Below are 25,935 nucleotides of genomic sequence, written 5' to 3'. Positions count from 1 at the left end.
ATCCCTCTCTTGATCTGTTTTATGGTGTGTGGATGTATGTACAAACTGCCCATTTAACAGTGAATATTTACAATTTTATGGAATATTATAATTTAACAATGTTTGTTTACATCTTGGGTACTGTCCCATCAGTGAAATGTTCATTAAAAAAATATGTTGTAGATCACATCATTCATCATTCTCACAAACGTCTTAATAATTGTCACTTTCCTCCGTTAGATGGGGATGATGACGAACCCTGGAGGCCCTTTCGGGAGTCCATATGGAGGTCAGGGGACTCAAGGTCTGGGAGGGGCAGGGCTGGGCCCTCAGCTCCAGAACAAAGGTCCCATGGCCAACAGCCTGGCCCAGTTCAGCGTGGACAAGAAGAACCCACCCATGCCAGGAATGGGTGCAATGGTAAAAGATTATGGACTCTCTGTGGAAATGCGAAACTCGGAACATCTTTGCATGTTGCATGTCAGGAAGAGCGAGTGTCGTGAAACTGACCACAAGGCCCACTGTGGTGACCTCTGGGAGGAGTAGAGACCTGCCAGTGAGGCAGAGAAGCGGTAGCATCTCAGTATAATGCAGTCCAGTTAAATATCACTACACCTGTAGTAATGATGAGGTTAATTCAACAAAATCTTTTTGAAAGGGCTTAATTCATTGTGGAGCGGTTTCCTATTTCATATTGTTCTCTACAAGTTTCGGTGAGTGTATATTCCCAGGTTCCACCGAACCACATGTTCACATTTCCTCGATTTAACAAGCGGGGAGAAACGACACTTCTTGTTTTAATTCAACATGACTGCCCGCAACCTCCTCGCCCGCCTCAACTCCCGTGAGTAGTTTCTTGTCTTCTCCATCCTACTCTCCTCACTCTCCCTTCCACTTTACTTGCAGGGCGCCCAGCAGTCGCCGGCAGGTGTGGGCGGTCCCGCAGGCGCGCCCGTGGGTGGCGCTCCAGGGATGGTGGCCGGCGCGCCGGCAGGCCTGGTGGGGCCCGGCGCCCAGGTCTCTGCCGCTTCGGCCGCAGCCGGGGCGCCGCCCACGGCGGACCCCGAGAAGCGCAAACTGATCCAGCAGCAACTGGTGCTCCTGCTCCACGCGCACAAGTGCCAGCGGCGGGAGCAGGCCAACGGCGAAGTGCGGCAGTGCAATCTTCCTCACTGCCGCACCATGAAGAATGTCCTCAACCACATGACTCACTGCCAGGCCGGCAAGTCCTGTCAGGGTGAGTAGAGTGCCGAGCCGAGGCTTCACCTGGGCTCCAAGGATAGATGAACTTTGCCAGTTCTATGGTACAAAGAAAAAAATAAGTTTTTAATCATTTTAAAGTAAAGTGGGTAAAATGGATTCAAAATTGAAATGTTGATATTAGAAAACTGTGAATATGAGAAAGGTTTGGACCGTCCTTGATGTGAAATGTCTCAGAAGCGCTCGAATGAGTTGCAGGAGACGGTGATGGCTGGGCTTTTCTTAACATCGTTTCATCGTGAATGTACACCAAGATACAAACATTTACTTCCACATATTGAGCAATCTCTAATTTCCATACTTTGTCCTTGCCACCGCTTTCTCCGTTTCCTTATGCGTTTCCCCGTTTTTTTCCCTACCCTCTTTGCCGTCCGCAGTTGCGCACTGTGCATCATCGAGGCAGATCATCTCCCACTGGAAGAACTGCACTCGACACGACTGCCCGGTCTGCCTACCACTGAAGAATGCCGGGGACAAGAGGAACCCGCAGTGTGAGTGTCTGTATCTGACCAAAAAAAACAACAACAATATACCTCTTCATTTCTCTTTATTTACACGACGCTGTAAATCAGGGGAGTCCCACCTGTTTTGAAACAAGTTGTATTTTTTTTTTTAAAGATAGTCACTTCTTTCACAGCTTGGCCATTTTTAAAATGTTGTCGGCCATTCTGGAAAACATCATGAGCTAAATGAATGAATGACAGCTTCCCCTCGTACCCACACACTCACCTGTTGTGGCTTTACTGCTCGAGTGCCGCCGCTTTTAGAAAAACTTCCAATGAAAACACTTTTTTTTTTTCTTCAATGTTCTATTTAATGCAGCTAACTAGGTAGGTTAAGAGAGGGCAGACATAGAAATATCGTTCAACATTGAATGATAAACATAAAAAAACCACCACTGCTGTAGATCATAACGATTAGAATATTAATGAGGTTTTCCCCAAATGGAAGCGTTACGATGTTAATACTCTCATATTATTTTCCAACTTTTAGCTTCTAATCAATAATTTTGAATGTCTGAAATGTTGTCTTTGAGTTTCAGCTGAGCTTTATGTTTAAGTGTTTAATTCAGGGGTCTGCAACTTTTCCCACCACTCATAATGTCATTCATATAGTTTTGCTAAACTTACATTGATTACATTTCATGACTACAATTTAGGATTAAAGTTGCTATTTTAGCTTCAGTAGCAATTTTTTTAGCAGTTTGAACCTTTTTAGCCAATTTTAACTGATCGCGCTAGTTTTTGTTTTAGCCAGTTTGACCTTGGATAATTTTTTTTCTTGTCATAATAGCCATTTCAACTGTTTCGCCTGTTTTTACTCCATTCTTGACAGTTTCAAACATTTGGAACTGTTTTTTCTTTTTTTTTAAGCCAATCCCAATCGCAAGTTTTTCAGTTTGTTTGGCAATTTCAGCAGTGAAAATGGCACTTTTAGCTTCTTCTTTTAACCATTTTAACCTGGACAGACTATATGAAAATATGAGAAGTTTGCAATATATTTTGTATTAAAAGATAATAGGATGGAACTAGTTCTACATATAATTTTCAGAGAGCAAATGTAGAGGAACTAAAAAAAACCACATGTGGCTCTGGAGGCACTGGTTGCAGACCAGTTTAATTAAACGAGTTTCTGTAGATTTTTTAAGATTTCAACATTGAAAGGATTCATTCAATTAACATTGTCATTTCATCTTATATCCTCGTAGCTCTGCTTGGTGGGGCTGCAGCAGGACTGGGCAGCTCTCTCGGGGCAGTTCCTGGCGGCCAACAAAGTGCCCCCAACCTCAACCCGCCAAACCAGATCGACCCCAGCTCTATAGAGAGAGCGTATGCCGCGCTGGGCCTCACCTATCAGGGCAACCAGATCCAGCCTCAGACCCCCCAGACGAACATGCCGAACCAAGGTCTTTCCGGCCAGGCTGGCATGAGGCCTCTGAATCCAATGGGTAAGTTCACTGATGCGAATCCCTGTCTTTCACAGAACTCAAAAACGACTAATATGGATAATTAGGCCATTTAAACATGCCCTTTAAAAGCCTAATAGAGAGTCATTCTGATCAACATATCGATTGTCAGTTTTTTTTTTATGTCATGTAACCCTTTGAGATTTTTGAGGGGAAAAAACGGAATGTTTTCAGTTAGTCTGTGATGTCAATCTGTAGGTGTGAATGCTATGGGAGTCAATGGAGGCGTGGGCGCTCCCCCTCAAAGTCAACAATCCAGTCTGCTGCAGGACACAATGATGCATCTCAATGTGAACAGTCAAGGGTAAGAAAGAGCACGGACGCCTCGAGACGCCATTTGTCTTATTTCCTTGATGGAAAAATAATCAGTCACGGCTCCCTCAGCTGGGTTTTACCAGATATATCTGTTATACACACTTATTTTTCAAAAGACATTAACATGATGCTGTCCTTGTCTCTTGACAGTCTGATGAATGATGCCAGTGGGGTTGGGTCCATGCCCACGGCAGCCCCTCCCTCCGCTACAAGCATGAGAAAAAGCTGGCATGAGGACATCACGCAGGACCTCCGAAATCACTTAGTCCACAAGCTGTAAGTAAAACATGGACTGACTCGCAACCGCTCAATTCTTACTTCTTAATTTTGTTAAGCTATTTTTCCCATATCAGTTTGAGACCTGCGTTAACAGTTTCGTACGTCGTCGTCTTCTTCATCTTTTTGCTCTCCTTTTTCCCTTTTCGTCTACAGAGTCCAGGCCATCTTTCCAACGCCTGACCCTGCTGCTCTCAAGGACCGGCGAATGGAAAACCTTGTTGCCTATGCTCGAAAAGTTGAGGGAGACATGTACGAGTCGGCCAACAGTCGAGTAAGTTGTTTCTCAAGTTGTTCTTTGCATGAATCTAAACATTTTCTCTCTTTTCCGTTGTAAAAATTACTCATATTACTAAGTTTATACGGGTTGTATAGACTGGGAAACAAAGTAGTTTAAAAAAAAAAAATCAGAACAATTAGTAGAAAACGTGTTTTGATGGGATTTTGTAGTTGTACTGCTTTCTTATTTCCCGACCTTCTTTTTTGGCAGGCTGAGTACTATCACTTACTGGCGGAAAAGATCTACAAGATCCAGAAGGAATTGGAGGAGAAGAGGAGGACTCGGCTTCAGAAGCAAGGTCTGGGTCTTGGGCCGGCTGGCATCGGTCAGCCACCCACTGGACTACCTCCAAGTAAATACACATATAGCGCACATAAACTTAAAAAAGCTGACGTTTCAATCATGAACCCACAACTCATGAGCTTTTGGCTGCTTATGGTTGGCAAAAACCCCTGAATACCCCACACATATAGCTCATGTGAACGTCAATGAGCTGATGTTTCAGTGAGTTAACATACAGTTATGGCATGAATAATTAAATTGTTTCATGTCACCTGCCTAGTGCAATTCATTTATTGTTACACCTTAATACATGCATCATTATTGTAATATTTTGAGCGTATTGCACAGTGTAGAGTGAAATGACGGTACAAACGATAGTCTTCTCCTGTTTTAACAGACGGTCCTCTCCCTGATCCATCAATGGTGCGACCGACGGGACCAAATCAGATCATGAATAGGATGCAAGGGCCAGGTGAGGAAACGTCGGGGGGGGGGGGGGGACTCGATGCATTAAATGATTAGCCTGCTACGCAACATTTGTGATAGCTGTTGAGTAACAAAGTTCTTATGTCATAGCATTTGCTCAAAAAGTATCCTGTGCTCAGTGGCTCTCTGTCCCCACAGGTATGAATCAGTTCAATCAGATGGGGATGCAGTCGATGGGACAGAGGTCCACTCCTCCCCTTCCAATGGGGGCATCTGGCAATCAGGTCAGTCCTGCACACAACATGAACCATATACATTCAATGCAGCAAAATCACAAATACTTCAATGGAATTTCCTGAAAATGCTCTTTTATTTATATGTCTAGATGGGGATGGTTGGACCTCGAGTGGGGCAGCCCAATGTTAACCAGCTGCAGAACCAGTATCTGTCCCAGGGACAGTTTCCTGGTTCAGGGCCAGCAGTTGGAGCAGCCCAGCCTGGAATGTCCCAACCTGGACCCCAGGGAGGAATGGCACAGGTAAGGTCTCGGTGGATATCTTGTAAAAGGTTTTGTGTTTGCTGGACCCGTCGTGTACTATTTTCAACCCAAAAAAAACACTATGAGCATGATGGCAGCAAATCCTTCATCGGGGTCTGCACAGGTGGTGTTCAGGTACAGTTTGCCTGGAAGTGATGAACTCTTGGTGGTACTCAGAATCTCTACTAAGTGACAGAAAAAAAGTATTCAGGTCATATCAGTCAGTACAACCAGAAACATACTCAAAAGGCCTAAATGTCAGCAGTTTAGTTACCAAGTTAAATGGGCATCTTGAGAACGGTTCTGAAGTACAAGTTATTAACTTTCGTTATTTGGAGGGAGAATAGAGAAACTTGACTCTGATCTTTTTCAATACATTTAATGTTCATGCAAGATTTTGTTCACCTTGTTCCTGTCAGCCGTCTTATTATGCTCTTGATTCTTCTCTATTCTCAGACGCAGATGGGCACCCCTCCCTCTCTTTCGGTCGCCAGTCCTCTCGCACAGCCAGGCTCTGCCGGTGGTCCCAGCGGGGTCACCGCAGTGGGGGCGATGGGCCCGCAGAGCGTAGGTGGCGGAGGCCCCAATTCTGCCGTCGGAGCACCCGCTCCCCCCGTGACTCCTTCGAACACGAACCAGCAGCCCAACTCCATTGCCCACTTGGGCGCCATGCGTGGCAGCTCGCCCTCCCCAGCCCATAGCAGATCCCCCACTCCCCACCAAACACCCCCCAGACTAGCCGGGTCCCAAACGCCGCAACCGCACACCCCAAACGCACCGCAGCTGGCGCCGCCGCCGGCCCTGCAGCAGAACCAGCTCGGCCAGGGCCCCGGATCCAACAAGCCCCTTCAGCCACAGTCCATGGGCCCGTCCGGTTCAACGACTCCATCTCACCCCGGACTCTCTTCCAGCTCGACGCCGCATGGCGCTCAGCTGCCACGGACTCCGGTCAGTGTGATTTACTGTCACGTTTTCTCTTGATTGTGCTCGTATTAAATCAAAATGGACTCCCATTGATCCTGCAGCAGTAAGTCTTCAGTCGGCACCACAAAGTGACAATGCTTATAAAACACTCCCATGGATATTTACGTCATATTAATATTGGGTGACTGCTTCGCCGTTGTGTCAGTACTGGTCCTTTGAGACTTGTGACAGGTAGATTATTCCAAACATAGAGCAGAAGCTTCTTTACAGGGTTGTTACTGAGCCATCATGTTGAGAGAAGGTCTCTGTTCATTTTTGTCAATAATCCTCCTCATGAAAATGATAGTTTCTTATTAGCATTTTATTAAAGAACATTAAAATATGCCTTCAAAACTGATTCAAATTCAAAAAAGACAAAAAAGTGTGGCTGTCTGAAATGTATGTGACACTATATCCACCAAGGCGGTTATAAAATCATCCACGTCTGCTTGTCTGTCTGAATAAGATATCTCAAATACCAATGAGCTTTATAAAAATTGTTACATAGGTGCATTTTGATGAAGGGAAGAACCCATTTAATTTTGACGATGATCCAGATAAAAAATAATTGTCACAATTGGGATATTTTCGTTGTGCAATATATTGTCTTGGCTTGTGTTCTTTCAAATTATAAATTAAACTCATGTGATCATCAAACTAAATAAATGAATAAAGGCAGGTGATCTGGATGTGGAAGATTTGTCATTTCCCTGCGTCCATGTCTCCCCATGTCAGAGGCCAGAAATCTGATTTCTCTTGTATTCTGAATAAGTCAAGAGTAAAAAATTGCTAAATATTTATATTTCCAGTTTGTGCTTGCTGCAGGATGAATTTAGAGCATGTTTGTGCCTTTATGGTTATTCTGTAATAGAGAAAGGCCTTGTTTGCCCCTCAGCTCGCGAACGTATTTCTGTTACTGCTGTAATGAATGTACTTTAGTTTACAACACGTCTCACGTGAGTGCCTGCTTTTTTATTGGAGGCACTCCCTCTCATTTATTTGTTTTTGCTTTACTTCAGGTGACTATTTAACTCTTAATCTTATTTCAGTTGTAGTCATCGGTTGAATCTTGACCCCCGAATGAACATTTCCTTTTACTTTACTATTATCTCGGCTGCCAACAATTGAGTTAGTTTATGGCTTTACTAAGCTGGATATGGTGAGAAGTCAGTGGAATTGTTTGTTTTTCTTCCATTGTTGAATCCTGTTTATTTCCAGGCTGTGAAACTGCAAGAAATGTCTCATTTTGAGAGGTGACCACTGATGAATTGTCTCCACAGTTTATTCATTTTTAATCAAGATCGTGATTTTTTTTTTTTCCCCTGCCTCGAATGAATTGACTTGATTGTCAGTGATATTACTATTTATAGTTTAGGCCTTGCAGCATATAAAATCAGACATGTTCTCAACAGTCAGCCAGCCATCAGAAGGCGAGCAAGGTGTTGGTGTTTTAATGAGCGCTTTGCCTGAGATTATGTGCATTGTGCATGAGCAGCGTCAACCGAGTCCTCAGAAGAGCAGAACTGAGCAAATCACATTGATAAAGAAATCCCCTGTAAGGAGCAGACGGTTATAAAAGTGCTACATTTTATATTACTTTTTTTAAATACTTGCCTAAGATAAACACCATAAGCCACAGTATGACGAGCCGTATTTCCAATTAGGTGACTTTTGTCACTATAGTTACTGTTTTCAAACTTTCTCGCAAGCACTCAGAGCCTCAGATGTCCAGACGGCAGATATATTATGGAGAGAGTTCATTCATAGTTTTAAACACCTTTCGAGTGTGTTTGCCCACATATATAAATACACCGATGCCGGATTAGTTGTTGCAGAATCGTACTTGAATGTTTCTAGTTTGAAAACCAGTTGTCTTTATTCTGTTGATTTGGAAATCTACTGCAAGTTGCTTTTATCCACCTGCCCGACACGTCATTGTCTCCATCCTATCAGAAGTGCGATTGAGAGTCATTCTTCATAATTACAATCTGTCACTGTTTGCCTGGATATTTATGTTCCAGGAAAACACTCAGACAAGCAATTTGAAACTTGATTTTTAAGTTTCATTTTGAAATTGAAACGCTTGTGCTTCGCTAAGGTGTATCTGGAGTAACTGCAGCCCATAAAAGGTGTTGAGATTAAGATGATCTTTTATGATTACACTTTGTGATTGTTGAGGATCCCTTCAACATCCTTAATAAAAAAAATTTCCGGTTCATTGTTTAACCCCTTTTATTTTCCCCTGTGACATTTGATATTTCGACACCACTGAGTTTTGTATCTTTTTCTTTTCTTGCAGTTATCGCAGAAGGGTTCATTCCCCGCGGAGAACCAGGCCCTGACACCGGCCTCCGTCAACAGTTTGGACACTTCTTCTCAGCAGCCGCAGTCGGAAACCTCCGTCTCGAACCTTGACCCAAAGATGGAGGTCAAGCAGCAGGACGAGGAGGACGAGAGCGACCCGGGCAGCTGCTCCAAAGGAGGGAAGCTCAGCAACCTGAAAATGGAGGAAAAGCCCATCAAATCTGAAGTGAAAAAGGAAGAGTGTTCGGGAGAGGGAGGTAAAGGAGTTCCCATGGACACGTCGACGATGACGCCAACACTGGGGGTGAAATCGGAAGACAGGAAACCAGAAGTGAAGAAGGAGGTGAAAGAGGAGGAGGAGAACTCGGAGGCTGCTGTACCTCAGGCTCCAGCGAAGAAGAAGAGTAAGATGAGCTTATGTTTTCACACGCCGTTTAATATGACTTCCCGTTGAAAGAAAATTTATCGCTAACCTATTTTATTCCAACTCAAATCTCTAGTCTTCAAGCCAGAGGAGCTTCGCCAGGCCCTGATGCCCACACTGGAGTCTCTCTACAGACAAGACCCCGAGTCGCTCCCCTTCAGGATGCCTGTTGACCCACAGATGCTCTGCATACCCGTATGTATCCACGTAAACCACATTCTCACAATTGAATAGTTTTCAGTGTCCAGTTTCTTTCCTGGAGCGGCAAGTCATGATTTACTTGCTGTCATGAACTCATAAAACTTGCACCTTTTGATGTTCCAGGACTACTTTGACATTGTGAAGAATCCGATGGACTTATCAACGATCAAACGGAAGCTCGACACGGGTTTGTAGAATTTTGTAACCTGACCTATCACAACAAACATGTTGAGTAAATGACATTGTGTTAAGCTTTGAGCGAGTTTGGATTATATCTGTGTGCATTTGAAGGACTCAAAAGTTAGAAAGTCACAGTTGTTGATCTGAGCTGACTTTTGAAGGAATACCTCTTTCTTAAGGAGAAAAAACAAAAACAAAACACCAATACTCAAATCATCTCCTGTTTGCAAACTTATCACTGACTGGCGGTTTGTGTTCTAATTGTAGGTCAATACCAAGATCCGTGGCAGTACGTGGATGACATCTGGCTGATGTTCAACAATGCATGGCTGTACAATCGGAAGACGTCACGCGTGTACAAGTATTGCTCTAAACTGGCCGAGGTTTTCGAGCAGGAGATCGACCCCGTGATGCAGAGCCTCGGCTACTGCTGTGGGAGGAAGGTGAGACGGAGTCGCTGAACCGTTTGAATGGATATATGGAAATGGAAATCGAGCATTTCTCACATATTTATATTGATACTAAAATGGTCCTGCAGGGATGATGAGCTCAGATTGGAATTTTTGGTTAAAAGCAGACTTTCTTTCGCATTCATGAAACAAGATTTCAAGTGAATCGTTTTTGCTTTTTGGTTTTAGAAAAGTTTTGGATTTACATGGCCACATTTTGAAAATGCTGAAAATGATATAGTTGGAATGTCAGCCCGTTAGTTGCTGTTTTGTGATTTGTAATGAAACCACACGCACATACAAGAATTGTATATTTTTTGTCTTTTTTTTTTCTTTTTTTTTTTTACATTTTTGGCTTTTTGGTCTTTAAAAGTTTAAACCTAGCATAGCTCTTTTTTGATATCTGCTACAATTGTGACGCCTATCATGAGGTAAACAGTCTACTGTGTGAAGCTATCACAGTTTTTGATGTGTCTACGAAAGACATGGCCATTCCACAAATTTGGTCTTGAATGTTTTGAATAAGTTTCAGCGGGAGAAATTAACTCTGCTCATTCACATCTGAAAATGGAAGCAGTGAAGTGGGTTCATAGCTAAATTTGGCTTTGGGCATGCCACCGTTGTATCACATTTCAGCCCTCATTAGACTCTGCTATTTTTGGTTTTGCAGGCAAATAACAAAAGTGGTTGGGCCTTTATAATGAAAAGCTGGCTGTCTGGTTGTCTCCTGACAATGAGACAAATCAAAGTGGGCCTGGAGATATGCATTAAGCTGAATTTAATTTTGCACTGGTCAGGTTCTTGGAGATCTCAAGACTTTTCTTTTGTTCTTTTCTAATGGAATGTCAGTGTCACACAACTCAAAATCTGCAAGTCGCCGCCTTTATCAACTTTTATTTAGGGTGTTTTATGTTTTGTTTTTTTTGCTGTTATGGCTGTTGTCACATTTGCATCTGTCAGTGTGGCCCAAACGTTTCTTCACACCTGGCTTTTGTTTGAACTTTACAGTGTTCTCTGTCCAGCAGGAGGCACTGGCGCCGATACGCAATGCTCAATAAATCGATATATTCGTTTCCTTTTCTCTCCTTCTGCCCACCAGCTGGAGTTTTCTCCTCAGACACTGTGCTGCTACGGAAAGCAGTTGTGCACTATTCCTCGAGACGCTGCTTACTTCAGCTACCAGAACAGGTATGGAGGGAGTTGGTGATGGGACAATCTAACTAAGTAAACGGGCTCCCAGTGTGTTCAATTACTTTAGTTTTATTTCGAGGTTTTGAGGTAGACATTGATTGTTTCATTAATGTTGGAATGATGTTTCTTTCCTAAACACTTCACTTCATGTTCCCCTTTTTTTTAAATATACCTCCATGTGGTACTTAATGCACAGGCATTTTAACACTCAGTCCTCTTCTCACATTCTTCTCCAAGTTTTTCCTTGAATCACATCTTTAAATTGTAGCTGATGCACAGATTGTTAGGAACAGCACACAAGTGGGCAAACTCAAATGTGACTTTCAGTATTGTAGTCCAAATCTTCATTCTACATGCCTTTGATGCTTTATAAACACTCATGGAAGCCCTGTAGGGATGTGAAAGGACGGGCTTTAAAATGAACTGCTCGTACGAACTGCTGAGCAGTTGCGTGTCCCTTTTTTGTTCATGTGTTCAGTGTTTGCACTGCGCAATGGCTTCCTGCTGCCATTTAGCTCCCGTTGATTCTGCTCTTGCTCCGTTTGCTGTGACGTCGTTGATCGTTGTCGTTGCTCATCCTCTCCCGTCCAATCTGTGCTTTGCCTCGACACTCTGCTGCGTCTTGTCTCGTCTTTATACCCGGTCCTCATGACTCGTCTGTCCTCCGTTCCCCGTTGGCTGCGATATCAACACTGGCTTCCGCTTTGGCCTTGACCAATCATACAACTCCGAACACGCTGCCCCCCCTGTCTGTGGTTTGACTGTGCTGTGGGGAATGGTGTAGTTCACCAAAATGTGGGCTTCTTGCTGACAGGTACCACTTCTGCGAGAAGTGTTTCAACGAGATCCAAGGAGAGTCGGTTTCACTGGGCGACGATCCCACTCAGCCACAGACGTGAGTATCCGCCCCCACTCACTCTAAAATGTCAACACGTCGTTTTTATTGTTTTTTAAAAAAATTGTTTTCCTTTTTCATAAACATTATTCAGTTACAGTTTAAGCATTAAATCACTAACTTGGACTGCATGCTTTTTAATTATGTGGGTTTACATTAAAATCGGGGTTCCCAATGCAGTTTTCTCTCTGGTTATCTCAATAATGGATTCATTTTCTCATAGGCTCATTGTTTTAATATATTTTGTCATGCTTAAAAGTTGGGCTTTTTTTTTTTTTTAACTCCAAGCTTTGAACCACTGTCCATTCCAAATGAAAATTGTTATTGTCTAAATTCTCTTGTTTCTCTTGAGAAACCTTGATCCTGTGGATGATTGAATTTTCACCATTTTTTTCAAATCTTCTGATTATCAATGAAAATCTATAGGGAGAGCTATTCTTCCTGGATTATTTGTTTACTGATTCAGGAATACCTTTTCTTGAAACATAGATGGCCAGTAGTCATTTAAGATGTTGCTGTACTCTTAAATTCAGCGGCTGCTGTCAGATTTCTGCTTTTCAGAGACTGAAGCAACAATTCCCAACAAATCTTCAGTCCATTTTCTTTTTTGTTCTATGTACTTGTAGTGCAGCTAAGTCATACTTTGCACTCGAGCCTTCCAAATCAGTGATGACCTCCACTCATTGCTGCTGCTTAAATTGTCCTTACGACACCAAAACACCACAGAGATTAAGTGTAGTGGGCTTTTTTTTGTTGTTGTTTTTTTTCTTTTAGTGTATGGGGGAAAATGCTTTAGAGGCCATTGACAGCCCTGATGAGTGACGTATACACTGAGCTGTTAAGATATTCATAGTGTGATGTAGCCTGTATTCTGCCTTTCCTACACAGCCAAACCTGCACATTTGGCAGCACCTGGAGAGCACTACAAGTTGATGCCATAAAACTCTTCTCAAGGTGTCAATGACTTACTACATTAAAATGAATAGCAGCAAGTGAACCCTATTATATGTCTGTGAAAATCTTGTCTTTATCAATTGAGGGGATTTCAGTCCGTTTACAGCTGAATTGATGATCAAGAGGTTTCCCCCCACAGATAGTCGTTATTATTGGAGCGCACAATATAACCTGTTAGTACATAATACTGTATTATGAATTGATGGACAGAAGCAATACAACTGTTTTTACTTTGACATTACTTATTTAGACTATTGTCAGGTTTCAAATAATAACGCTGTTAGAATTGTTCTGTCTCTCAAGCATTGTCGTCTGAATATTGTCACACTCAATCTTTTTCACTTTTCAGAGCGATTAACAAGGATCAGTTTGAGAAGAAGAAGAATGACACACTGGACGCTGAACTGTAAGTCAGCTGCTCCTGAAATGTCTGAGCGTCGGTTACAATAAAATGAAGCCCAAGTTTGATTCGTAATATATACGTCCTCTCCTCTCTCTTTGTTTTCAGACTTGTTGAATGTTTGGACTGTGGACGCAGGATGCATCAGATTTGTGTCTTGCACAACGACACAATCTGGCCTTCAGGGTGAGTCCCTTGGTTCTTTCTAATGGTTCTGAAGGTTTGAATTTCTGTGACCTACTTCAAATAACTATCGGCTTTTTTTCCTTTTCAGTTTCGTATGTGATGGTTGCTTAAAGAAGACAAACAAGACGAGAAAAGAAAATAAGTATTGTGCGAAAAGTGAGTGTCTCCGAATTCGAAAAGTTACATTTTGTGAAATTAATTTATTTGTCATGTCATCTCGGGTTTCCCGCTTCCTGCCACTATTATATTGGCCCCGTAGTAGTTTTCATTGCTTTTTTTTTTTCCCCCCTGCGTGTTTTTACAGGGCTACCCCAGACAAAATTGGGTTGCTTTCTCGAGACGAGGGTGAACGACTTCTTGAAACGCCAAAGCAACCCGGAGGCTGGAGAAGTCTTCATTCGTGTGGTGCATGTTTCTGACAAAGTGGTGGAGGTCAAGCCAGGCATGAAGTCCAGGTACCAAAATAGGACGTTTCGGGATTTGGATAGTCTTGGAGTTTTCTTCTTATGTTTGTGTCTGAATGAGTTCAATGGCTCTCACTGCAAAAACCTTCCCAGCTTAAGGGTGACACAGGCGTTTTCTTTTTCACATGGAACACTGTCGTCGAAACTTTCAGCACTCTTATTTGTGTGTTCCGATCATTTTCTCTCCAGATTTGTGGACAGCGGAGAGATGTCCGAGTCTTTCCCGTACAGGACGAAAGCCCTTTTTGCTTTTGAGGACATTGACGGAGCAGATGTCTGTTTCTTCGGTATGCATGTTCAGGAGTACGGTTCCGACTGCCCCCAGCCCAATCAGAGGTGAAGTTGTCTCCATATTATAAATATTTTCATCAAACACGTTTGCTTTTAATTCAAACTTTAAATACGTTTTCATTTGTTTAATTGAATTGATTTAATTTGACACTCACACAGGCGAGTATACATCTCCTACCTGGACAGTGTACACTTCTTTCGTCCTCGCACTCTAAGAACTGCGGTCTACCATGAAATCCTCATTGGCTACTTGGAGTATGTCAAGAAGTTGGGGTGAGTTCTATTGTAAGAGTGTTTTACAAGTAGAGATGCACCGATACCGAGAACCCACAGCGTTCTCATACAAGATACCTGATGAAAATTCTTTAATATTAATCTTAATGGCATTTATTAAGCGCTTGTATCGGTGCACCGTCTCAGCAAGTAGCTAAAGGTGTGAGTACTTGTATTTAGACTTGTCCTGAAAAACATGGTATCGCTGCATCCCTATTTCATCAATGTGTAGCTTTTACTTGGAAAAACATACAGCTTGGTTTGTTGATGCATTGTGGCCATTGTCATTGGGTGGTGTTTGTCCTTCTTAGGTACACCACTGGCCACATCTGGGCCTGTCCACCCAGTGAGGGGGATGACTACATCTTCCACTGTCACCCCGCGGATCAGAAGATCCCGAAGCCCAAACGCCTTCAGGAGTGGTACAAGAAGATGCTCGACAAAGCTGTGGCAGAGCGGATCGTCCATGACTACAAGGTAGAGAAGCAATATAGGACTTCACTTTTGTTCAGGAATGTTGGTATTTTCAAGATCGAAGAATTCATGAGTGAGTTGATCTTTACCCCCCCAAACTAAAAGTTGATACCAGAGTATCGGTAAGGATTGACTGAGCCCTTATCTCTGCAAAACACTAACTTCGATTATCTGTTCATCCTTAAAGGACATCTTCAAGCAGGCCACAGAGGATCGTTTGACCAGTGCCAAGGAACTGCCTTACTTTGAGGGTGACTTTTGGCCCAATGTGCTGGAGGAGAGTATCAAAGAGCTGGAGCAAGAGGAGGAGGAGAGGAAACGGGAGGAGAACAGCACTTCCAATGAGAGTATTGATGTAAGAATAACTTTCTATGGTCCTTGAGTCTTTTTGTGTGACAGAAAGATGGGAAGGGTACAAAAGGTCAGCACAGTGAAGGAGGCCTTTTACGTTGGTGTGTCAGCACTTGAGCTTGTCGATTGCGCAATCAAAATTTTTTTCTTAACCTCTGGGTTTCTTTTCCAGGATACAAAAGGTGACAGCAAAAATGCAAAAAAGAAGAACAACAAAAAGACAAGCAAGAACAAGAGCAGCCTGAGCCGAGCCAATAAGAAGAAGCCTGGGATGCCAAACGTCTCCAATGACCTTTCACAGAAACTCTACGCCACCATGGAAAAACATAAAGAGGTAAGACTTTCAGATGATGACAAGGTGTGCATGTGCAATATGATTCCGTTTTTTTCACAAGGTAAAATAAATCATTGACAAAATTCCATTAACCACAAACACACTGCTTGTCTTACAGGTGCCTGTTTTTAAGATTGCTTATGGCTGTGTGTCTTCTTTGATTGCTCCAGGTTTTCTTTGTGATCCGGCTGATCGCGGGCCCCATGGCAAATGCCTTGCCCCCTATAGCAGACCCAGATCCTCTCATGGCATGTGACCTCATGGATGGCCGGGACGCTTTCTTGACTCTGGCCCGGGACAAGCACCTGGAGTTCAGCTCACTAAGGAGGTCCATGTGGAGTTCCATGTGCATGTTGGTGGAGTTGCATAACCAGAGCCAGGACCGCTTTGTTTACACTTGCAATGAATGCAAGCATCACGTGGAGACTCGCTTCCATTGTACTGTGTGTGAGGTGAGCTGGGGAAATGGCATCAATCTTGATGATTCAGATTTTATTTTTAGTTGGATTTTTGTTCTTGGTGAATATGACATTTCTAACCGTCATGCGTGAATGTCTTGCAGGATTACGACCTCTGCATCACATGTTACAACACTAAGGGTCACGAGCACAAGATGGAGAAGTTAGGCCTGGGCTTGGATGACGAGAGCAGCAACCAGGCGGCCGCCACCACTCAGAGCCCTGGAGACTCTCGCCGTCTCAGCATCCAGCGTTGCATCCAGTCCCTCGTCCATGCGTGCCAGTGCCGAAACGCCAACTGCTCTCTGCCGTCCTGTCAGAAGATGAAACGTGTCGTTCAGCACACAAAAGGGTGCAAGAGGAAAACAAACGGGGGCTGCCCCATCTGCAAGCAGCTCATTGCCCTGTGCTGCTACCATGCGAAGCACTGTCAGGAGAACAAGTGTCCGGTCCCGTTCTGTCTCAACATCAAGCACAAGCTTCGCCAGCAGCAGCTGCAGCACAGGCTGCAGCAAGCTCAGATGCTGAGGAGGAGGATGGCCAGCATGCAGAGAGTGGGTCAGCCCACCGGAGGACCACCTGGGGGCAACGGTCTGCCCTCTCCTGGAGCCAACAATGGAGGTACTGGTCCCGGTACCCCCACATCTGCTGGCACCCAGCCTCCTACCCCACAGACGCCTACCCAGGGAAACATGGCAGCACTTCCGCAGCAGCAGGGAGTTGGGATGGGTGGGATGGGGGGAATCGGAACTCCAGGCCAACAGCAGCAGATCCAACAGCAAGGTGGTGCCATTCCCCCGCAACACCATCTCCATCAGTTTCCACCGGTGGGTGGAGGTGGAATGATGAACTCTTCTCAGCAGCAGATGGTGCCTCCGCTCCAGCAGCAACCCCCCAATGTCCAGCAGCAGCATCCTGGCGGGTTGCCTCCTTACAACCCCAGACCACCGGGTGCTTCTCCTCTCCACCAGTCCATGGGAAAACCTGGATTGGGTCCGGCCACCCCACCACAGCAGCAGTCGAATCCGGGCCAGGGGCCCATGCCTGTACAAGGCCAGCAGCAGGGGCCTCCTCTTGCTGCTGTAGAGACCGCCCTCAAAATCCAGCGATTGGCAGAGACCCAGAGACAGATGGCTCAAGCGCAGGCCCAGGCCCAGATACGAGGCTTGGGACAGGGAGGCATGATACCTCCACACCCGCACCACCAGAACAACCAGGCCCAGATGGGAATGCCCCACTTGGGGCCCCAGAGCATGCCCCCGCAGGCTCAGGGGGTTGTTGGAAGGACTATGTTAGACCCACAGCAGCAGGGGATGCTTGCTGGGATGCAACAAGGTGGCCCTCAGTCACAGTTGCCACCTCAAGTTCAGCAGCAGCTTCAGCAGGTTCAACAGGGAGGCGGTGGCCAACTTCCGCCTACAAACCAGCAGTGGGGTCCCGGAGGGCCGCCCATGAACCCACAACAGAGACCAGGTATGATGGGTCACATGGCAGCTCCTCAGCAACCAGCAGTGTCCCAACAGCAGCAGCAAATGATAAATCAGCAGCAGTCCCAGCCTGGAACCCGAGGGTTAATGCAGGTTACGGGTATAGCAGGAGGGGCTGCTGGGGCAACTGCATCACTTGCCGCTGCAGCTGGAGCGGGAAACCTGCCTCAAGCGGCACTGCAAGAGCTCCTAAGAACTCTACGCTCCCCGAGCTCTCCGTTGCAGCAGCAGCAAGTGCTTAACATCCTCCGTTCCAACCCGCCCCTGATGGCCGCGTTCATTCGGCAAAGAGCAGCTCGGTATCAAGGTGGTCAGGGTGGTCCTGGAGGAGTCGGGGGGCCTCCACAAGGCGCTCCTGCGGGTGTGAGGTTTCAAGGTGCAGCTGGAGGAGTCCCCGGTGTGGCTGGGCCTGGACCCAACCAGCTTGCTAATATGGATGGGCAGCAGCAGGTTGTAAACCAGGCGGGTCAGCCAGGGATGAATATCGCTCAAGGGGGGTCCGCTGGAGGAAATATGCCCACCATGGCTCAGCTTCAGCAGCTACAGCAGCAGCAGCAGCAGCAACAACAACAACAACAGCAGCAGCAGCAGCAGCGCCCCATGCTGCCCGGTAATCTACAGCAACAGCAAATGGCCGCATTGCAGCAGCAGCAGCAGCAACAACAACAACAACAACAGGGGGCAATGCAACCAGGGCAACAAGGAAACATGGCCAATATGAATCCACAATTCAGAGAGCTGTTAATGAGACGGCACCTCCAACAACAACAGCAGCAGCAGCAACAACAACAGCAACAACAACAACAGCAACAACAACAACAACAACAACAACAACAAATGGGAAACCACGGGCAGTTCCAACAGCCTCAGGGTCTCCAGCAGCAAGGCCAACAGACCTTCATGCAGCCCGGCCAGGGACAGCCCGGACTTCCTCCCTCCTCCCAACCACAGCCTGGTGGCGGAGGTGTAGGGGTTCCCCAGCAGCAACCGCAAGGAGGACCACAGGGAGGGCCAGGACAACACGGCCAGCAGCAAGGATACCCCAACTCCATGTCACAAGTCGCTGCTGCGCTCCAGCAGAGGCTCCAGCATCAGATGCAGATGCAGCAGCAGCAACAACAACAACAGCAGCAGCAGCAGCAGCAACAACAACAGCAGCAGCAGCAGCAAAATCCAATGGGGGGTCTTCAAGGTGGAGACATCGGGCCAGGTGGGGGTTCTGGCCAGCCCAGTCAGGGTGGAGCCGGGCCGGGTCAGCCACCTCAAGGCGGGGGAGGCAGTGGGCCCCCGTTGTCTCAAACCACCCAAGGTTTGCTTCACCAGAACATCCACCAGAGGCTCCTGCAGCAGCAACATCTGGGAGGGGGCTCTCCAGCTCAGCATAGCAGTCCCATGAGTCCCCAGCAGCAGATGGCCCAGTCCCCACACCTCCAGGGACAAGGTCTCGGTCCCGCGGGGTCACTCAGCAGTCAGGTCAGGTCGCCACAGCCATCGCCGAGGCCGCAGTCACAGCCTCCTCACTCCAGCCCGTCCCCCCGCATGCAGCCCTCCTCGCAACCCCAGCCGCAGCCGTCGCCTCATCGCATCTCCCCACAGACCCAGACGGGCTCGCCGCACCCGGGCCACCTGAGTCAGCACCACCCCAGTATGGCTCCACCGCAGCCTCCGCAGCCCCAGCAGCCGCCCGGCAACCCCGTAGACCCCAGCCAGTTCAGCTCGGATCAGAACTCCATCATGTCCCAGCTGAGCGGGCTGTCGGGGATGCACAGCGGACAGGGGGCGCCGTCGGACTTACTGGGCGGGAACAATAACGGCAGCGGCAGCAACAGCCAGGAGCTGGGAACGAACATTAACCACAACCTCATGTAGCCTTGACTCCACACAGTCCTCCTGTCCCGATGCTCTGAGCTGTCGCTCCAAATGACAAACTGCCATGGAAGGGAGGTCCAGACCAGACTGTGGCTTTTGGGGTTTTAGAAGTTTTTATTTTCTATTTAAATATTTTTGTGATGTACAAATATGAACTGAAGCTTCCTTCCTATGGGAGATGCAACATCAATCTTAGAAGTCAAGAAATGAATAAATTAAAAACAATGGTAAGTTATTGCTGTTAATATATATCTATATATTTTTGCCAATTATGTACAAAAAAAGGTGAAAGGGCAGTGTTTCAGGTTGAAGATATTTCTTCCTTAAGTATATGACACAATATTTTTGGGGACTGAGAATTTTTGCCTTTTTATGAATATTTTTAAGATTTCAACAGTGGCTAAAAATGAAAAGTAAGTTGACACGATGTACCTTTTTTTTTATATATATATATATATATAAATATATATATCGTTTTGGTTTCCTCTTTAAATACCCAGTCATGATTGTATCTATTCTACAGAGAGTACGTTTATTTTATTTCTATATTATTATTATTCTCCCTGTATGAATCGTAACACAAGCATCATCAACATATCTTCCGTTACAGAAATGTAATTTTTTTTTACACTGACTGCAACAACCCAGCATACAAAGGCGTTTTCATGCTGGTGGGAGAGTGTTAATGCAGTTTGAGCTTTTCTTTTTTCTTTTTTCTTTTTTTTTTATAAATTTAAGTTTTTTTCTTTGTTCCTTCCAGTCAGGGTTTATCGCTTTTAATGAAATCTCAACAGTGTTGACAATAAGGGGGGGAGGCATCGCCCACTGAGGACTTGGTCTGATTTCCCTGCAAAACTTGGGACACGTCTGCAGAGCGAGGAGAAAACTCGCCGCCTCGCCGCCCTCTTGTCTCCAGGTTTTGGTTTGGTTTTTTTTTATTTTTGTTTTTTGTTTTTTCTTCCCATGAATGTGCACACTTTCCTCACCCCCCCTCCCCCTTCCCCTCCTGCGTACACGTGGAGGGATGAACTGTTGTGGCCCAGCTGTGGGTGGGAGTTGCACTCGTTTTGAGCTGGCTGACGTTTTTTTGTTTTTTTTTATTATTTTAAAGCGAAAAAGAAAAAAGTTGTGCTTGTACATATATTGCAACCATTTTTTTTCTGGAACTGTGAGACGTCTTTTATCACGGCAGGGGGTTAAAAAAACAAAACAACAATCCTGCCTGTATTCTCCACCCACGACGGTTCAACCTTTGTTCCTCATCCTCACGACTGCCTCTCAGCCACAAGGTTTAATTCAATGTTAGTACTGTACAAAGTAAGAAATAATGGACTTGGATACCGTTTTTTTCTCTCTTTTTTTTTTTTTTTTTTAATGTGATGTATGTGAAAGATGTTTTAAAAGAAAAAGTGTACATACTTAAAAACCCTATGAGCAGAGACTATTTTCTGCTGCTTGTTTCCCCACATTTGATTGGATATTTGCTGTATGTGTATAAAAAGAAAAAAAAAAAACAAAAAGAAAAAAAAAAAACCTACAGAAGTGCTCCTGAGCTACTGTACAGTATTGAGATTTTCTTTTCTTTTTTATTATGTACAGTATGGGGTGTAGTAGGTCACAAGCACCAATGCGCCTTTTTTTCTGTGTATTTTTGGACAAGGTTTTAGGGAGTAAAGGGGGCTCAATGCAACAAGTCACACACCCGAACAATCTTGGGACTTTTAGAAACCCGCAGGAGGACGGAGACGGACGTGTGATCTGAAAGACTTCGAATAATTTGGTCATTAAGCTTTTTACGGAGAGGAACAAAGACGCAGTATGATTCACATGCTCACTATTTTTCTCAAAAGGTCGGGCTCACTGGGTTTTTGGGGTGGGGGTGGGGGGGGTGGGGTCGCATCAGAACCAGGTGGCAATATATCTTGAGACTTATTTTATAAGAAGAAAAACCACGAGGAAAAACTGTCTTTTATATATAGATATATTATTTAATTTTATTTTTTGGAAATAAAACTTGAAGCTACAGGAATTATTAGATAAAAACATGTTTTGTTTTGTATTAAAGATGTTATGGTGATGCAAAAAGACACTGCAGACAGTCATTCAGTTTGCCCCCGAGGAGGCTGTGGAGTATATCCTACCATGCTTTTTGAAGAAGTGTTTCATGTACATGAATATAGTTGTAAACATACAGAATCACTGTACAAACTGATGGCAACTGAACAAATGGTTTTGTTTTAATCATTTCTTTTCCTGAAAAGAGACTGGAAATAAGACTATTTAAATATTTGTTTAGTATTCAAATGGAATCTTTGACCACTTTTTTTTTTTTTTTTTTGTTCCTCTTGTTAACAATTTCGGTGCTTGCTGAGAGAAAGCAAAAATAATTGTTGCTCCATTTTCATTAGTTTCTTTGTTTTTTTAAGTTATTCTGGTGGTCTGATTGGTTTTTGCCAATAAATTAATTGTACAATAAAGTATGTTTGTACCATTGGAAAAAATACTGGAGCGTTGATTCTTATTTCACAAATTTAACAAAGAAAACAATTCCATATTTGTTAAACTACAGGGCAATTAAATCTAACCCTGGTGCCAGTGGCGTCCACAGAGACACAAGGTGGCGCTGGAGCGGGGACTTGTTTGTTGGACCCAGCAAGTCATTGTTCAACGTGAACGCTCAGGGCACGCAGCTAGTGGACGCAGTACTTGCACGTGCACAAACATCTCCTGCACCTGCCACCACCCAGGTATCAAACACATAAATCAATATCGAGTATGTTTTTTGCCAACTTGTCGCTGTAGTGAAGTAGCCTCTGTCGGTCTCATACGGCACCGACGTTCCCAGTCAAACTGTGGTTGTTTGTTGATTTCCGTTTCTTTCTACATGGCGAATGTAAATTAGACTGTGCCGTCCCGAAGCCCTGATTGGCTGAATCCACCACCACAGAGTGGTTCAGATGGGCGCGGCCTAAAGCGCCCGTATTTGTAAACAAAAGTACGCGTCCCGTATTGAGCTGAAAAGGGACGCACTTTGTCCCCGTAGTACCGTGAGAATAAAAAATAGTCTTTAAAATGTCGAATTTATGACAAACATGGCGCTTTTATATCAAAATGTACCTTAAAATTATTCCGCTGCCTCTCCTGCTCTGTGACCAATGAGCTGACACCATACTCAACACGAGTTTGACAACACAGAATCCCGCTTATCTCATTGGTTGAGGTACAGTCGCTCGCGAACAAGATACCGGAAGACAACAAACGAGCATACAAAGTAGCACCAGCCATGCGCCTCCGAAAAAAAAAAAAAAAAAAGGCTGCAGAAATACAGGAAGGAATGAGAAGACGTTAACATCTGGGAGGAAAAAGTGCGTGATAACACTTATAAAGCCACTGCACTCTGTGCCGGCGCCAGCTTTGTCTTTAAAAAAAAATAATTAAAAAATAATTTGTTTACTTGAGCAGTATACATTCTGCTCAAAAGGAGTGGGCTGAAGCAAGAAGCTTATGAGTGCCCACCCCCAAACTCAGAGCAACAAAAAGTACATTCCACACTAGTGTAGAAGAACAAAACATAAACAAAACATCGACAAAAAAGAATAATCACATCGAAATACAACTTTAAACTGTATCAAGGTCAAACTAATACAGTTTGACCTTGATACAGTTTGCAGGGCAACATTTTACTATCAGCATTCATTGAAATAGCAGTTTTATTTCTGAGTACCAGCAAAAATTAAATTAGAATAACTTGTTTATGCGTGATTGGAGTTATTTAACATCCACCAACACTGCTGCCGTACTGAGAGACAGTCTTCACTTTGGCGAGTTGTCTTGAGTTACGTTGGTGTTTTCATGGATGTGGGAATTTAAAGAAAATGCAGATAAAAGAGCTAATGTTGAATCAATACAATCCATCTCAGTGGCACCTCTACACTCACATACTGCTGCTGTTTGTACCAGTATCAAGCTAAGGGTTTTTTAAGGATTAAATCATTAATGTAATGTTGGCTCCCACTTAAATAATTTTCTCACTGAAAAGTGGGATCTCTCCCAGTTAATTATCAACTCACCGAGTGTACTTAACAGTCAAGAGTAAATTGGTCCTGCCCTGCAGTCTGAATAAATGAGAAAATCTCACAGTGTCACCTCAGAAAAAATAAATATTGAGGTATAGATAAATCTGCCTGAACTCAGTTCAGGAAAGTGACTCACAGGTTTTGAACGATTTGGTCATACCGGAACATCACCAGTGAAAAAACTGGCTCCTCCCAGTTCTCTGGAACTTGACTCATTCTGCACTCACGAAAGTGGAGGAAGTGTTTGTGAACTTTCGAGAGAGTCCTGTTCGATAAAAGAGGAGGAAAACTTTACACAGCCTTTGGTTTTGGTCATTATTTTTCTTCTTGTCTGAAGTTGATCCATTGAAGTGAACTAACACGGATTTGAAGAAGTCAGACTTCGAAGGTAAGTGACCAGAGATAGTCCTTCAAAACATGTTTCAACTTGTCTGGAAGAGAAACGAAAGTGACTCATCAAAGAACTGTAGCAACTGTGAAAGAAGTTTTACTCACAGATTCTGACAATTTAATGCAAAATGTCGATGGTTTAAAAGATTGATCATAGTTGATATGTTCTGACTCACTTGTGACTTTGACTTCTGAGTTTACAGTAAGTTTCCCCTCTGCTCTTCTTTCAGCCTTCATCAGTGTGAAGTCCACTGTTTGTTTTCATGCTGCTGTAGTTTCAAATACGCTGAAGCTCCTTCTCTTCACTGTCTCAGAGCTGTGTGTTGAAGGAAGGAGGCTCTTTTTCAGTTATTGTCAAAACAGAGGAGCAGGAGTAACAACCCAAAAACACTTTTGAGATTTGAGTACTTCTTAATGACACTGTAAAACCTGCAGATTTTGATTCATTATTAACCAAGACTGTCCTGCACTCCTTTGTTGCAGGATTCCATCCATCACATATTACGTTGAAGGCCACGAGGTCAAGATGGAAAACCCAGGCCTCCCACCAAATAATGAGAACAGCAACCAGGCTGCCGCTCAGGCATTGAGAGATGCTCGCCGTCTCAGCATCCAGCAATGCATCCAGTCCCTTGCCCATGCCTGTCAGTGTGGAAACGCCGACTGCTCTCTGCCGTCCTGTCAGAAGATGAAACGTGTCGTTCTGCACACAAAAGGGTGCAAGAGGAAAACAAACGGAGGCTGCCCCGTCTGCAAGCAGCTCATTGCCCTGTGCTGCTACCATGCAAAACACTGTCGGGAGAACATTTGTCCGATACCGTTCTGTCGAAACATCAAGCACAAGCTTCGCCAGCAGCAGTTGCTGCGCAGGCTGCAGCAAGCTCAAAGACAAAGAGGGAAGAAGACTCTCAACAGAGGGTAACATGGCGGCCAAGTTCTGATTTAGTCCCATCACAGTTTGTTCATTCATTCATGTCCTTAATCCTTATGTTGACTTACATGGATGATGTGTGTCATTGCTGTTATTTTATGCCACACACACAATTGGTACAACTGAAGAAGCCTAAACAATGTGCTCGGTTTGCAAGCTTTTATTTGAATTCCATTTCTTGGGAATGCATTTTAATATTTTGCTGTGGTTTGTTTGTGGAGTCGTGGATGTTGGAATAAAAAGAAAAATACAGCTTACAGCTGTTTCTGTTGCAGCCCCTCTGTTGTGGAATGAGCTCCCACTGACCATCAGACAATCCCCTTCACTGTCTACTTTTAAAATCAATCTTAAGACTCATTTTTATTCCCTGGCTTTTAACCATGTTTGAGACTCTTCTCTTGCTTTTATTTTTGTCAATTATATTGTTTATTTTACTGTATCTTACAGTTTTACTGTAAAGTCCTCCATAAATAAAACTGACTTGACTTGACTTTTATACAGAAAAAGATAAACACTCTACTATGAAACATATTAACAATATACTATTGACCGAGGAGGGCTTTAGGAGTGTGCAAGAAAGCAAAAATGTGCGAAAAAACCATTTTAAAGCAGCTGATATGACGACAAGAAACCTTGTTCAAATGAAAAAAGATCAGGGTGTAAAATTTGTACATGTCGAGGAGTCAAGAGAAGCGGAATTTCTGTCCATGTTTATTCTCTCCACTTAAAACAGCCTCCAGCACACAGGTAAACATAATGCAGCTATACATTAGGCATTATATCTGTTTTTAATTATATCATTTGACAGTACAGGGTCGCCTATTCCACCTCAACTGCCAATTTCCTCCAGCGTTGAGTGAATGGAAGCTATTATTATTATTAATTTAATTTCGTCCACCACAACTCTCCAGGAAGGTTGTATATTTGGGGGATCGAAGATCACATGAAAATGGTCTGCCTGGAAGTTTCCACACTCTCTCAAGGGTCGGCCATAGGGGAGCTGTGATAAGTTTTATTTTATTAAATTTTGTGAACATTCTCGAAATTACCTGGTAATCTTTTCTGCCT

General features: G+C 44.2%; 1 protein-coding gene and 1 long non-coding RNA gene across 2 annotated transcripts; both read left to right on the top strand.

Moving 5' to 3' along the window:
- The first annotated feature begins 315 nt into the window (after window positions 1–315).
- Window positions 316–21,317, top strand: LOC308145398 (histone acetyltransferase p300-like). The gene is made up of 30 exons (XM_080516818.1): window positions 316–399; window positions 886–1,216; window positions 1,617–1,736; window positions 2,948–3,187; window positions 3,404–3,509; window positions 3,671–3,796; window positions 3,953–4,070; window positions 4,287–4,428; window positions 4,756–4,830; window positions 4,983–5,068; window positions 5,170–5,322; window positions 5,779–6,270; window positions 8,585–8,993; window positions 9,090–9,208; window positions 9,338–9,401; window positions 9,662–9,837; window positions 10,943–11,031; window positions 11,849–11,929; window positions 12,818–12,883; window positions 13,233–13,289; window positions 13,392–13,469; window positions 13,558–13,625; window positions 13,774–13,924; window positions 14,123–14,269; window positions 14,384–14,497; window positions 14,809–14,974; window positions 15,159–15,326; window positions 15,495–15,656; window positions 15,827–16,108; window positions 16,219–21,317. The coding sequence occupies exons 1-30, from the start codon at window positions 331–333 to the stop codon at window positions 19,468–19,470; spliced, it is 7,707 nt and encodes a 2,568-aa protein (XP_080372944.1). The 5' UTR covers window positions 316–330; the 3' UTR covers window positions 19,471–21,317.
- A 2,459-nt stretch (window positions 21,318–23,776) lies between these two features.
- Window positions 23,777–25,124, top strand: LOC308145611. The gene is made up of 2 exons (XR_013937081.1): window positions 23,777–23,934; window positions 24,420–25,124. It is a non-coding gene; the product is annotated as an uncharacterized lncRNA (long non-coding RNA).
- Window positions 25,125–25,935: the final 811 nt, after the last annotated feature.

The sequence above is a fragment of the Blennius ocellaris genome, assembly GCF_963422515.1.
Source record: "Blennius ocellaris genome assembly, chromosome: 21".
NCBI lineage: Eukaryota > Metazoa > Chordata > Actinopteri > Blenniiformes > Blenniidae > Blennius > Blennius ocellaris.
Note: the sequence above shows the minus strand (reverse complement) of the source record. Positions and strands in the feature narration are given on the sequence as shown.

Bases quoted from the DNA above. Each gene is read 5' to 3' on its own strand.
- LOC308145398 (XM_080516818.1), top strand. From the start codon at position 331: ATGGCCAACAGCCTGGCCCAGTTCAGCGTGGACAAGAAGAACCCACCC. The intron at 3,797-3,952 runs GTAAGTAAAACA...TTTCGTCTACAG, and splicing joins AATCACTTAGTCCACAAGCT to AGTCCAGGCCATCTTTCCAA. The intron at 11,032-11,848 runs GTATGGAGGGAG...TCTTGCTGACAG, and splicing joins TACTTCAGCTACCAGAACAG to GTACCACTTCTGCGAGAAGT.